Source organism: Dermacentor andersoni, chromosome 1 (assembly GCF_023375885.2).
Source record: "Dermacentor andersoni chromosome 1, qqDerAnde1_hic_scaffold, whole genome shotgun sequence".
NCBI classification, from domain to species: Eukaryota; Metazoa; Arthropoda; class Arachnida; order Ixodida; family Ixodidae; genus Dermacentor; species Dermacentor andersoni.
In genome coordinates, this window is record NC_092814.1 from 155,635,255 (window position 1) to 155,648,948 (window position 13,694).

General features: G+C 44.8%; 2 protein-coding genes across 9 annotated transcripts in view; one reads left to right on the forward strand and one right to left on the reverse strand.

Moving 5' to 3' along the window:
* Positions 1-7,313, reverse strand: part of LOC126532035 (uncharacterized) — a 96,295-nt gene extending 88,982 nt beyond the window's left edge. For 3 of the 4 annotated variants that reach the window (XR_011893836.1, XR_011893835.1, XM_072287808.1), the window contains exons 1-4: positions 6,912-7,310; positions 6,317-6,362; positions 6,218-6,237; positions 5,391-5,496 (exon numbers count right to left, since the gene is read on the reverse strand). Coding sequence is in view for 2 of the 4 variants with exons in the window: in XM_072287808.1 (XP_072143909.1) it covers positions 5,391-5,496; positions 6,218-6,237; positions 6,317-6,362; positions 6,912-7,109 (370 nt within the window). In the remaining 2 variants the exon portion in view is untranslated. Of the gene's footprint in view, positions 1-5,390; positions 5,497-6,217; positions 6,238-6,316; positions 6,363-6,911 lie in introns of all 4 variants that reach the window. The other variant, XM_072287814.1, reaches the window with a different exon arrangement.
* LOC126547020 (VPS9 domain-containing protein 1-like) overlaps positions 1-13,694 on the forward strand; it is a 106,426-nt gene that overhangs the window by 33,959 nt on the left and 58,773 nt on the right. Inside the window, exon 1 of one of the 5 annotated variants that reach the window (XM_055062634.2) lies at positions 7,464-7,803. The exons of 2 other annotated variants lie outside the window; for them this stretch is intronic. In XM_055062634.2, coding sequence (XP_054918609.1) covers positions 7,729-7,803 — 75 coding nt within the window. In that variant the 5' untranslated portion in view covers positions 7,464-7,728. Of the gene's footprint in view, positions 1-7,463; positions 7,804-13,694 lie in introns of those variants that run through there. 2 more of the 5 variants (XM_050194835.3, XM_055062635.2) reach the window with 2 other exon arrangements.

The window sequence follows — 13,694 nt, forward strand, 5'->3', positions numbered from 1 at the left end:
TTTTTGGTCGTAGAATAATTGCCTTTTGTTTTTGACAGCGACTGGCTAGCGTAAGCTATCACCCGTTCAAGTCTGTCTTTCCTTTGGACTGGGACGGCACCGAGGCCTAGGCTACTGGCATCACTATGAATTTCAGTATTGGCGTACTCGTCGAAGTGCGCAAGTACCAGCGGTGATTGCATGCGTCGTTTCCCACTTGAATTCGACATCACATTTAGTTAGATGTGGCAGCAGCTCAGCGATGCATGAAAAGTCCCTGACAAAGCGCCTGTAGTAGGCACAGGTGGCAAGGAATCTACGCACTGCCTTCTTGTCGATGGGCTGCAGGAACTTTGGGATGGCAGCTGTCTTCTGCAGGTCAGGGCAGACTCCAGATTTCCTAGGAACAGAAGCTCATCGTAAACGAAATGGCACTTTTCCGGCTTGAGAGTAAGCCCTGATGACTTGATGGCATCTAGTACTGTCAAAAGCCGCCTGCGGTGACCGCCGAAATTTCCGGTGAAGACGACGACGTCCTCCAAGTTAACAAGACAGGTCTGCCACTTTATTCCTGCTAAAACCGTGTCCATCACACGCTGGAACGTTGCAGGCGCCGAGCACAGTCCAAATGGCATAACCTTGAACTCACAAAGGCCGTTTGGCGTCATGAAGGCGGTCTTTTCGCGATCTCTCTCGTCGATATCTATTTCCCAATAGCCAGGCTAGAGGTCCATTGATGAGAAGTATTTAGCGTTGCAGAGCCGGTCCAATGTGTTGCCTATTGGTGGGAGGGGGTGTCCTTCTTCGTGATATTGTTCAGTTGACGATAATCGACGCAGAAATGTAGGGTTCCGTCCTTTTTCTTCGCCAAGACTACAAGAGATGCCCATGGGCTTTTCGACAGCTAGGTGATGTTCTCATGCACCATTTCATCGACTTGTTGCCTAACAGCTTTGCATTCTCGCGTCGAAACTCAATAAGGGCTCTGGTGGAGTGGTCGAGCGCACTCTTCGGTTATTATGTGATGCTTTGCAGCTGGTGTTTATTGAATCCTCGATGATGTTGAAAAGCAGTATTTGTATCGTCGCAAAAGACTTCGGAGCTGTTTACTCAGGGGGAGACTTGGATTAATGTCGAAGTCTGGTTTGAGAACTATGGTCGTCGGGGTAGATGCGGCAGAATCCGAGAAGACAAATGCATTGCTGGTTTTCACAATTTCCTCTATGTATGCGATCGTCGTGCCCTTGTTGATGTGCTTGAACTCCTGGCTGAAGTTTGTCAGCATCACTTTCGCTTTCCCTCTGTGCAGTACACGTTGGCCGCCCTCAATAACGCCTTGTATGTCTGCCAATTGAAATGACAATGCTGGAGTGAGGCAGGATGCTGACTTGGTCCTCAAGTACATTCAAGGCACACTGACTGGAAGGCCTCTCCATCGGTACTGCTTCGTCTGTGGACAGCATTATCGACTTTGACCTCAGGTCGATGATGGCGCCATGTTGGTTCAGGAAGTCCATGCCGAGAATTACGTCTTACGAGCACTGTTGAAGGACAACGAGCGTTGCAGGGTAGGTCCGGTCATGAACTGTAATTCTTGCCGTGTAGATTCCCATCGGCGTTATGAGGTGTCCTCCAGCTGTCCGAACTTGAGGGCCGTCTCATGCAGTCTTGAGTTTCTTCAACTTGGCAGCGAACAATCCACTGATGACGGAGTAGTCGGCTCCCGTGTCCACTAAGGCAGTGACTGCATGACCGTCGACAAGCACGTCGAGGTCAGTTGTTCTTTGTCTTGCGTTGCAGTTAGGTCTTGGCGCAGATCACAGCTACGTTGTGTTGATGTGAGGCTGGTACGTCGCGTCGTAAGGTCTTTGGTCGGTGCATTCTTTGCTTCCAGGCTTTGTTGGGATGGTGGCGTGTCGTTTTTATCTTGTCAAGGTAGTCTTTGGCGGCGGCGCAGGATCTTCTTCAGTTCGACGAACAGCAACTGCACTTTCATCGGTTGCTGCTTTTAGTTTTCCGGATATGGGCAGACGGACCGGCCCCGGGCTGGGCCAGTGTATGGACAGTGCAGCGGCGACAGGTAGCAGCCTGGTGACAGCGAACGGGATGGTCGTCGAGGGCTCGACTGAGTAGCGGCGATGTATTCGGCTATATCACGAGGCGCTCCCCAAGCTGTGGATGCGGCGCATTGACAGTGAACCTTCACAATCCCAAGTCGTGATAGGGGCATCGGTGGTAGATGCGGATGGTGGTCGAGAGCATGCCAAATGTCAGTCTTCTTTGCGTAGCTGTGCTGGGCGACGGGTGGGCATGCTGGCGGTGGTGGATGACAGAATTGCGTTGTTACAGGGCCCTGGCGCAGTCGCGGAGGGGGACCTTGACGGCAGGCGCCGCAGTGATTGTGGTTGCACCTCAGGAACTCCAAGCGATCGCTGAACCTCTTCTTTGACGATGTCGGCGAATGAGGCTGCGACCTTGGAAAGAGCTTCTGCAGTTCCTCGCGAACGACCGCTCTGATGGTCTCCCGCAGGTCGTCGCTGCCGAGTGCTTGTGTATTGGTGTGGTTTGCAGTCAGCGATTATATTGCTTTGTCTGCATATCAAGCATCTTCTCAATTGTTGTGGCCTTGGAAATAAATTCGGCAACAGTCTTAGGCGGGTTGCATATCAATCCGGCGAAAAGCTCTTGCTTCATCTTGGATTGTAGTGCGAAGTGACACGGACAGAGACTACAAGCAAACAGGTCTCTGTCCGTGTCACTTCGCACTACAATCCAAGATCATGTTACCGTACCAACTCCCCCAAGTTTCTATCCTTTTGCATTACAGCTCTTGCTTCAAACCGTGCATCAAGAAGTGAACTTTTTTTTCTCTTCTGGCATGTCTTGGTCGGCGTGTCGAAAGAGGCGAGTCATCTCCTCTGTAAAGATCGCTATGTTCTCATTCGGCAGCTGCATGCAGTTTCCAGTAGAGCTTGGGCTCGCTCTCTGTGCAGGAGGCTTGTGAATGTCTGCAGGAAACCGTTGCAGAACAGGTCCCATGTAGTCAGGGTTGATTCCAGGTTCTCAAACCATGTCCTGGCGGCGTCTTTTAAGGCGAAGTACACATGCCAATGCTTGTCGTCTATAGTTCCAGTTGTTGAATGCAGTGACCCTTTCATACGTTTTCAGCCAGTTATCTGGGTCTTCAAATGATGATCCACGGAGGGTCGGTGGCTCCCCGGGCTGCTGCAGCATGATGGGGGACGCTGGGGCTGCCATTGGGGTTGACTTAGTGACGATCTTCGTAGTCATCTCAGGCAAAAGTCCGTGCTCTGGGGGCAGTCCTTGCAGTCTGCGGCTACCTCGCTGGTTCTTGGCGACGTTGGTGTCGTCTTCTGCATTCAAGCTTGGGTCACGGCTTTGTGGGGGTGTCCGGTACATGAACTCAAAGCATCTTCACCAGATGTCACGTAGTAGTGACGGTGAAAAAGCAGCAAAACTGGGAATGATGAAACTAGCGTTTTATTGGGCGAACTTGTGCACTCAAAAACAGGCTGCACTCAAAGAATGCTGACAGGGGCGAACACAGTCGGCGATCGGCGAAAATCTGATCAGCTTTTATACACGAGCCATCGAAGGTTCCAGATTAATCGCTGGTGCCCGCGTGTCTTCAAGAAAGTTCTACACAATTCGCGTCGCAGATGCAATCGACTTGTGTGACAACAGACAGCAGAAAGAACATTGAAGAAACTTGCGATACATGCAGGCGTGCCCCGCACTGAGCGATAACATTTGTTAGACGGTGAAAAGCGGTCACTCGAAAAAGATATACAAGTACACATGTCAATATGTCCCATTGTCCATATAGGCCAACTTCATCAAGGAAAGCATTACATGCCTTTGTTGCCTACTTCTACCTACTTATGGCTGCCTGTAAAACAATTGGAAGTACCCTAGGTACACTAGCAGACTTTACAAGAAGCATGGGCATGTGTTGCATGTTTTCGTTCTGTTTACTTGAAGACCGACTTTATACCAGCATTGTCTTTCAAGTCTGTCCATTATCACAACAGTTTTCGGAAAAAAAATGCTTCATAGAAAGCCTCAAAGGCTATGCATTTATCATAGATAGCGCATGATGTGTGTGATGCTAATAATTAGATAATTTATTACTCCTACGTATGAGTATGGCAAATTCAAATCATAAAAGCAGGAAGCTGTCATGGAAACATACTTTTAAGTATTTTCAGTAAATAAATGTGGCAGAAATTGGGCTTCAGCTTTATATGCGTTTGCTCTAGTACAACAAAGACGTCTTTCTCAAAAGAGTCACCGTTTACCATTGTGGTGACCTGAAGGAAGACAGAATAACAACAAAACATACAGAAATGCAAAATGCAGTAAACAACTGCAGTAACCATTCTTTCTTTTCTATAAGTATGCAATCAAGTGCAAGAAAAAAATCAGGAGGTTGTATACGTAGTTGCACAGAAAAGTTGATACTGTGCAGTCAGGTTGCCAGGAAAAGGGAGACTAATAAGTCTTGCTGTCCATGAAAGTGTTAAAGAATTGCTTTAAATACAAAATTTTCAATGGAAACGTTGCATAGCCCAATGAGAAATATCCAGATAATTTCCGTGAAGATAGCTGCTCTGGTTTTAATTTTTTTGGGCTGCAAAGAAAGTGTGCAAGGTTTTGAAACATACCACGTGACTGGCCGGTTGTGCGAAGTGACATTAGTGCCCTTAAACATGCTACCAACAAATTATTGATGCCAGCAAAATTTAGACGCAATGGCCACACCCACTGTCTCTGATGCATCACCATACAGTGCCAAAACCTCCTCACCCTTTACACAATCGATCGACAATAAAAACACTGGCAGAGCTTCATGAATTGGCATGAGCTATTAATCTTATATCCCATGGCTCCATTTGCTTTACTGCTTCAACAGTGGAAGCCAAGACCATTGTCTTCAATCCATCAGTATTTCTAAAGAACTTCTAATGTGTTCGGTCTACATGCAGCATCAATCATTCGTAGGTACCATGCTTGAGTGCACTAATGTCGCTGCATGTAGGTCCCTTGTTATGTAGTACTTTTTCAAATCTCATGCACTTTCTTTGCAGCCTAGAAAAATTTTAAACTAAATTTTAAACTTTTAGCTGCTCAAAAGGACAGTGTACAGTGCTAAGTTGGTTGCATTGTAGCAAACACATGAGTTTTTTTAAGTCTTGGCAGAAGTTAGCCGAAGCGCCACATAGATGCAGGTTATATTTCGTGGTGCACAATACTAAAGGCAGAGCAACGTGTTTTACCTATTACTAAACTCTCATGAGGTGCAAGCTTAGTCTTACTACTGATAAAGCAAAAGTAAGCTCACTCCTCATGCAGTTAAGTGCAACCAATGAAACATTGCATTATCTACTTACGCATCTCAGCCAGTCTGCGCTCTTTAAGTTGCATTGCATACGTTTGTTGTTGGGCTGCCAAGTACTGCCTGACAAAGTCATTCTGTCCAGTCAGTTCATCTTGGAGCTGCAAAATGTGCCAGCAAAAAATAAACATGCAATATAAGAACTAAAAGATCAACAATGAAGGCAATAGACAAATGTGGAATCCTGTTAGCAGGCTTCTCCACATGACCACCATCGCCAATATGTTGGAGCTTGTGGTGCTAGAGGTAAGAAGAAAGCAGCCAATGTGTGCTTTACTTCTTGTCTTGTACCTAGCATGTACCTGGCTAAAGAATGAGTATTATTTCTGTCTCGGTTGCACTGCGACCATGCAAGAAAGCCTACTCACAGAATTTCTCGTATATATTGGTATAAACTAATTATTAGTCGTATGGCACACTTAAACACTGGCATGCAATCTTATGACACACTTCAACATTAACAGCATGCTAAAGTAGGTCTTGTATTCTTTTTGCAAGAGGTTGCCATTAATAAAATATTGCTATAGCTAATGTTTACTTCTACACTTAACTGGGTATGACGTAATGGACATAAGCTGATCGCATTAGAATTTAGCTTTTCACTGTGCCAGAAATACCCCACCATGGCATCAGTGACAACCATCACTAGAGCTGTGTACACTGGGTTAACTGCTGCTCTACATATATTACAGCTTTAAAGTTTTTCGGCGTTTTCTGGGTTATATCTGCCACTGCTCTCTCTGCTGTCTATTTCTACCAAAGACAAGTACGACACATTTCTCGTTCCGTTGCAATGTGAAAAAAAAAAGAAAAAGCACTTACGTCAAGGTTGGGCACACGATCTGGAAGAGAAATACGTTTTGAAATGCGTTGGTTCAAGTCATCAAGTAGAGTTATGTTGGTGCTGCACATACAACTCACCTTCAGCTTTCACAGACTCCTCGTGCAGTTTCTCTATCTTAAGTTGCTGTGAAAAAAAAAAAAAATGCGTACGTTTAATTTGTATATACCATGTATGCGCACATTTAGCTTTCTTCCACTAACACCCAAAAATACAGCATACACTGTCCCCCTACAAGGTAGCCAGGTGGTACGGCAGCTGACCCATGCAATGACAGGCTAAATAATCCATTACAAATGTCTAAGTGCTTTTGGGTATACCTCCAAACCTACGACTTATAAGAAACCATACCCACGTACTTCCCATCTTCGCCTGACAGTCGAGCCTCAAGTGCGTGCGCACTCTCGTAGCAAAAACTAAACCGCGTTATGTTGTGAAGAGGCGCTGTGTATTTGTTTACAGAGGCTTGCTGCACGTGCTTCTCGTTGTGGTATTCTGGTGAAAGTTGCACACAGTTGAATGCCAGCACAAACGCAGTAAGGACAACAGCGAGACACTGCCGCGCGTTTGGTCACTCGTAGCAACGATGTTGCTTTCGTCGGCCGAACCTCCGTATTAACACAGGTTCTTGCGCGCATGAGAGCCAGCTTCACCCACCGAGACCGCACTGCTTACCAGCTTCAGTCGCTCAACGAGTTCCTTCTTGCTCCCACTTTTCGGTAGTCCTCGTTTCTCAAGTGCAGATCTGAGGTCGACGACGCGTAACGAATGTAGAGCTTTGCTATCTAGTCCAGCTTCCGATTTATCCGCCATATTTCGCTGTTGCTGCCTTGGTCCCACCATAGCCCCACCGAGGTGTGGTCCAGAGCTCATTTATGCTGTGGGCGATTCGTTGCTTCGCGCGTCGCCAAGAGCGCTGCTGTCCAGCATTGCAAGTGCCTCTGAACACGTTATAGTTATTCGATCGTCATGTTCGTGCATTCCCATTTTGTAGATGGTCTCTAAGGGAGTGTTCTATCCTAGAGTTCTCCAGTTCTCTGTTTTCGATGTAAACTGCAAGCCAGCAGCACGGACGCTCGATGAGGTGCGTTTCATCGAGCCATGCCAGAAGCCTTCCGCTAGCGACGTCTGGCGAAAAGGCAGTGCGGTGTGCGCTCCGTTACCGTGGTTTCTGCGGTTTCTGTGTGGCCCCTAGTTTCTGCCCTTGTGACGTCACACAACATTTTGCGATTTTGCTTGTAGATAATCGCGAGTAGGCGGTGTCTCCGCGTGCGCCAGACGATCGGGCGTCGTACTGTTGCAGCTGCTGCCTATTACATGGAAACACCTGGCTGCTTTAGTTCCTGGCCTTTGGACTGGCGCTTCCTGCGTTTCGCATCACTCGAACGCAGCCGCTGGGCGTCGCAGGGCGGTTTATGCACGGCTGCGCAATTTTGCCTCACTTCAGACGTGCATAGCGAAACTACGCGTGCAAGTACACGGACTATCAAAAATGTGCGATCGGTTTGGTTTAGTGTTGCAACTGGTATCTCAGGCTCTTGGCCAGGACGATCGAAATGAGTATGAGGTAAGCTGTCATGATGGCCTGTTGGTATACACGTACGTCGTGCGCTCTTGAGCGCGTAAATTTTTTACGCAGACGACGCGTACAGTCATCTCTGTATCGCACCTAACATTCAGGTGGCTGTCTTCCGTGGTATTTTCAAAACAGGAACTCTCTTCGCGCTGTTTAAGCATGTGCCTGTAGATGTGCTGAATTTATTTTGCATTGGTGTCGGCTACGTCCCAATTATGTAAGCTGCGTGACAGCTGAGCTTTCGTCAACGATTGCTGTTCGATCTGAACTTTAAGCACAGCCGATTAGTCATATCCGTAACTGGTGAACAAACGTTATGCCGTTTCTTAATAAAGCTTTTCTTTTCCTACATGGGAGGCTTAGGCCCGGCCATCATAAAGTGTTAGTTATACAATAAAAGTTTATTCCTCCTCCTCCAGCTGCACAAACCCACCAGTGCGCGAAACGATATATCCAACTCATTGCACCATGAAGGGGGAATTTGTGGAAGTGATGAAAAAAGCCAGTAAATTGTTTCGGGCACAAATCTCTTTTAGAGAGGATTTTCGTTTCCAATATGTGATACACTGAGGTTGGACATGAATTCAGTGCAGACAGCAGATCAGTATATATACTGTGCTTAATCGATTATCGCAAAGCCAAGCACCTTAAGTTTGGTGCTCGGTTACAAAGCTTCAGATTTCTCGCAAATTGCTAAAACGGTCGACGTTTTTCTTGCCTTAATAATGAGCATATCACCAGTGCATGTGTTTTCTCGGCCGACGCAAAAGGGCGTTGATGATCGAGTATGATGGGAGTTTTAACTGAAAGTGGACATCTTACTACTACCTGCCGATTTCCACTCGGCACTTGCATTGCTGGTGACGTGAGTTGCAATGTAGGCTTATTGATACGATAGCGTATGGTATTCTAGCATCACAAGCAAGAACATGAACTCAATTGAAGACGTGTATGCTTGTGTCTTACTTCTCGAGTCTGTATTCCTGCTTGCACTGCTAGAATGCCTATATTGATGTGGCATGGTGAATTCTACAACTTTTTTTTTTCTTTCTAACCTTGGGTGGAAGCTTGAAATTGGGAACATGTGTTTCAACGCTTACTTTTGGATGTAATTACTTCAAAGAAAAGCTATTACCATTCTTCAGTTTTTATATGCTGATAATGTTATGTTTATATGACAATATTGTCAGAAGTATGTGAAATGCTTCAAGGCATCTTTTGAAACAGCACTGAAATGCTTCCTGCAACGAAATGACCTTCATATATATAATGAAGGATTTTGTATGTCCTTGCTGAAGTCCTATGTGCCATGTGTATTGTGGACACCTCTACAGCGAAGGCCACTAGAGTGAATTTGCCTGTACAATGAAGGAATATAGGTGTCCCCAAGGGCTGATTTGTTGCTTTACAAGGAACACATGTGGTGGCGGTGCCGTTTTCTTCCGTAGTTGCCTCAGAATGGCGGTACATATAGGAATTGAATGCCACCATGCGGCAGGGTTTGAACAACGCAGCAGCTATGGTAGCCCCCCACACACACACCCTCTTTCTTTTTTTACCTATGTTCTTGGTAACCTCGTAGAGGCCATCAAGGATGACATGGAGATTGATGAAGGCAGGAGTGATGAAGAGCCTGCAGACTAACCAAGAATTCTGACAAAGCAGGCAATTGACGCTCTCTACAGCTGTACTTTGCATCACTCCTAGATTTTGCCACTGAGCATGTCGCAAATCTTGCTGCCGTATCGTTGGATACAGTTGCACATTCCATCATATGAAGTGCGCCGAAGAAAATTGGAGACCTAATTAAAGGACCCACGAAACGGTTCGGACAAATTTTGTAGACGCGTAGGGTACAGCTAATCATTCACACCACAATTTGTGTGAAATGTCTCATAGCTGCTTGGCAGTCGACCCCAAGCGAGAGCTATCGAAGCGGCCTGCATTGCAAGAATTCTGTCACAGCGCCGAACCTGTCTGGTATTATGGTAACCACAGGCGAGCTGGGCGTTTCGACGGGCTGGTGGAGGCATAAACTCAAGCTGATAAAGGAACTTTAGCGTAGACGTATGCGAGCTGCCTGATCGGTCTCCACGGTCCAGCCACCCGTTGGCGCAGAGCTTAACCAGCCAAACAGAGCTAATATTGCTCAAACCAAGTGTAAAACATTTTAAACATTTACAAAAACGTGTTAACGATTGCACTCCTGTGAAACATTTACACCAGCAGCAAAGAAGAATACATTTTGTTACTGCTACTGTGTGTGGTTGAGCTCTGTGCCACCAGGTGGCTGCACCGTGCAGACCATTCACATTTGCGCTTCTGCTCATCCCGTGAAACGACACAGTCAAAGGGCGAGGCCCTGGCCCCTTGCGCTTGCGTTTACCCTAATACCGGCCTCGCGAGACGCTATTGCGTTAGTAATCTTCCGGTCTAAAGTGAAGGCCGCAAACGCGAAAATCATGGTGCCGATCGGATAGCGGCAGTCCGATGCGCTGCAGCTAGTCCGCTTGTCTGCTGCTTTGCAGAGGGACATGATGTCGCAGCTTGACATATTGCCAGTCGCTACGTTTGAAGTCCACAGCGCAACAAAGTCGAATCATACTGCTCGCGAAAAGACAGAGCGACTCTGACCACGGAGCTCTCGTCAAAATGGAGCATGTTGTAACACAAGCAGATGACGCTTGCTGTGTGCCGGAAGTGCCTAAGTATAGTGAGAAATTGTTCTTGTGCATTCTCTTTCTGTTACTTTGTTTTTATAGAAACAAATTAACATTCCAACTATTACGAACATCATTTGTTCACCATAAAGGTGGAAAAATTATAGATGACGTGCCCTGGCAGCCAATCGGATAGCTCGCCCACATGACATCAATTGGGTGATTTACGTCGTATGGGTAGGGGCGGCTGAAAATTCCACCAAGCAGTGTGCTGCGATGGCAGCGATGTACATTTTAAAAATTTTATAGTAAATTACACGTTTTATGCGGAGCACTTAGATGCGTCAATTAATGATCAGAAGGACCTACTCTAACGACTCAGTATGTTTGTAGAAAATTGTCAAAATTGTTTCAGGGTCCCTTTAACTAGGAATCTCTTGAAGTCACGCTAAATAAATATTTTCTTTTTGCCAAACGTGCTTAAGAGGAAGCTTTTGCTCAGTTGCTCCTATCTAAATACATGTAGAAAGAGATTTCATTTTTCTCGGCAACCACTGCACCACATTTGACGAGGTTTGTTGCATTTAAAATAAAATATTAAAATCTAGTGACTTGGTTTCATAATTTTTTATTTAGGTCGTCAATTTGTTATTAAGAATTGGCAAAATTCAAAAGTTTTTAAAAAACGATACCATCAAGTTTACAACTCTGTAACTCAGCAATGAAAAATAATATAATTCTGTGAATTGCATCTAATAGTACATCTAAAGTGGACAAAATTGATATGTTACACATGAATCTCAAAAAAGTTGGTAATATGGAAATACAGCTTTTGCAGAAACCTTGTAAACAATTTAACAAATTCACGTAAGATATAAAATGACATCGAATTTGTCCGCTTTCATTGGTCTAATGGATGCCGTTTACAAAACCACGATATCTGTTCTTGATGCAGAGCTATGAATCTGTAAACTTAGTGCTTCTATTTTTTCAAACATTCGAATTTTTGAAAATCTTTTCAACGAAATTCAGGACCTAAATTGAATTTCCGCTTCCAACAGTCACTAGAATTTACCTTTCTCTCTCAAATGCAACAAATTTTATTAAAATCGGCCCAGGGGTTATCTCATAAAAATGTTTTTGCATTCTACATGTATTTGAATAGGCCCTACGGAGTTGGGCTCGAGCTAAAGCTTCCTCTTAACCTGCTTTATAACAAGTGGTATGGGCGCTTTCTTTACAACAAAGTAACCGAACTGTACCACAAAGGATTTTGGAGGTCTCAGGCACTTCGTTAGAAAGGCAGTTCACTGTATCATGAAGTTTATGGATCATTTGAAATCTACTGGAACATTAGATTTCTTTTGTTTGTGTTCAATTTTTTTCCAGCAGCTTGCCCTGTGGTGTAGATGTGCATTTAAATAAAAATGTGGAGGCTCCCCTCGTGTAGAAAACGGAGTAGTGGCTTAATGAATTTGTCATCCATGAGCCATTACCCGTCAGTATAGTCCACTCAAACCTGGGCACCTCTTTTGCAAGAACTCCTCTGGAACAGAAATATTGAAAACAGTGCTTCTGCATGTATAATCTTCAATTGAAAATTCACGCTATGGGTGTATTGTAATGGGGTGCACACTGTACAATTGCGTTAAAACTAATCTGGTTAATATTTTAGCTACTGTTACTGACCGATGGCTCGGTGTTGTGCTACTGCCCACAAGGTTATGCGAGTTTGATTTCTGGCTGCCACTGTTGCATTCCATTGGGGGCAGAATATGAGAATGCTTGTGCTTTGAGTATGTTAAAGAACCACAGGTGAACAAAATTAATCCGAAACCCTCTACCACAGAGTCTCTTGTAACCTCTGTTGTTGTGTTGGAGCATTGAAACATTGTCAATTCAAATTCTAATAATGTGCATTTTGACACCTTTCTTGTGTAACATAGTTGGATATCTGCATGACCTTTTGTGGGCAAGAAGGTTGGCAAGTGACTGAACAGGACAATTGTCATTCAACCGACTGTAGCACAAGGCCATAAAGGATACCTGTACGGGTTTCTCAGAGAGAAAGCTTCGCAGTAGAAGGAAAATTCGTCGTGGTCCAGGGCATTGAACCCGGAACCAACACTTCTTCAGGGCAGTCACTTTACCGTCTGAGCTAACCAGGTGGCTAGTAGGTCACAGAACGAGGCCAAATTAATCGACAACTCAAAGCAGAGGGAAACTGATCAAAAATCTATTTTACGGAAGCCTGCAAGGTAGATGAAAGTTCATGAAAGGGAAAAATTGTCAGCTGCCCGACTGTAGACTAGTAATTGGAGACTGTAGTATTACTTCACTTTGTTCCTCTTGGTCTTCATGTCTGCAGCCTATTGGATGTCAATCAGTCATTTAATTGCATGTATAGCTCCAGAATACTGATCATGTAGGCAAGAGACCATATTTTGAGAGAAAACACTGATCAGAACATGCCAGTGTAGGTTCCTGTATGCCTCATGGTTAAATGTTACTGCGAAATTTGTTTTTATTATGTGTTTCCGATATCAAATCATCACGATTTCAAATAATATTTTATCTGAATATGGCTACAGCTTACTGCAACGACAATGTCAATAAATGCAGAACAAGTTGGCTCTTACGCCTTCTGCTAGAAAAAAGGCTTCCTTGCTCTGTACGTGAAAATAAAAATTAATAAGCTAACTACACACATTTGTTTTTAATGCTTGAAAGTTTTCGTTTGGTTCTGTACATGAAAGGTATGGGGGTGTTCAATGCAATGTACCATGTACTACAAACAACAAAATATGCAGGCAGTTAAGTTTCACATAGAATTGCCATGCATTACTGAATAAAATGTCAAGTACTTAGCACATACTACAACCATAAATTATTTCTTCTAAACAGCACCACAGAAAGACCCGAACTCGGAATGACACTAACACAAGCACCGTTTTCTTAGCATCTACTAGTCCCCTGCCACCAGTTTCCCAATAGGTGGGTGTGCTTCCAAGCATCCTCTTGCCGTATATCTTCAGATAACTACCTAACTCCTGCAAAACCATCTAATACTAGAAGTCACCATCACCTAAACGTCCCACCCTATTTTGCCCATACGGACACTTTTAAATACAGTTTATTTCCCTGTGTAATGGAATACTGGAATTCCTTGCCGGGTCCTACTCATTCTCTTCCTTTAAACTTATTCTTGGCGGCCATTGAATA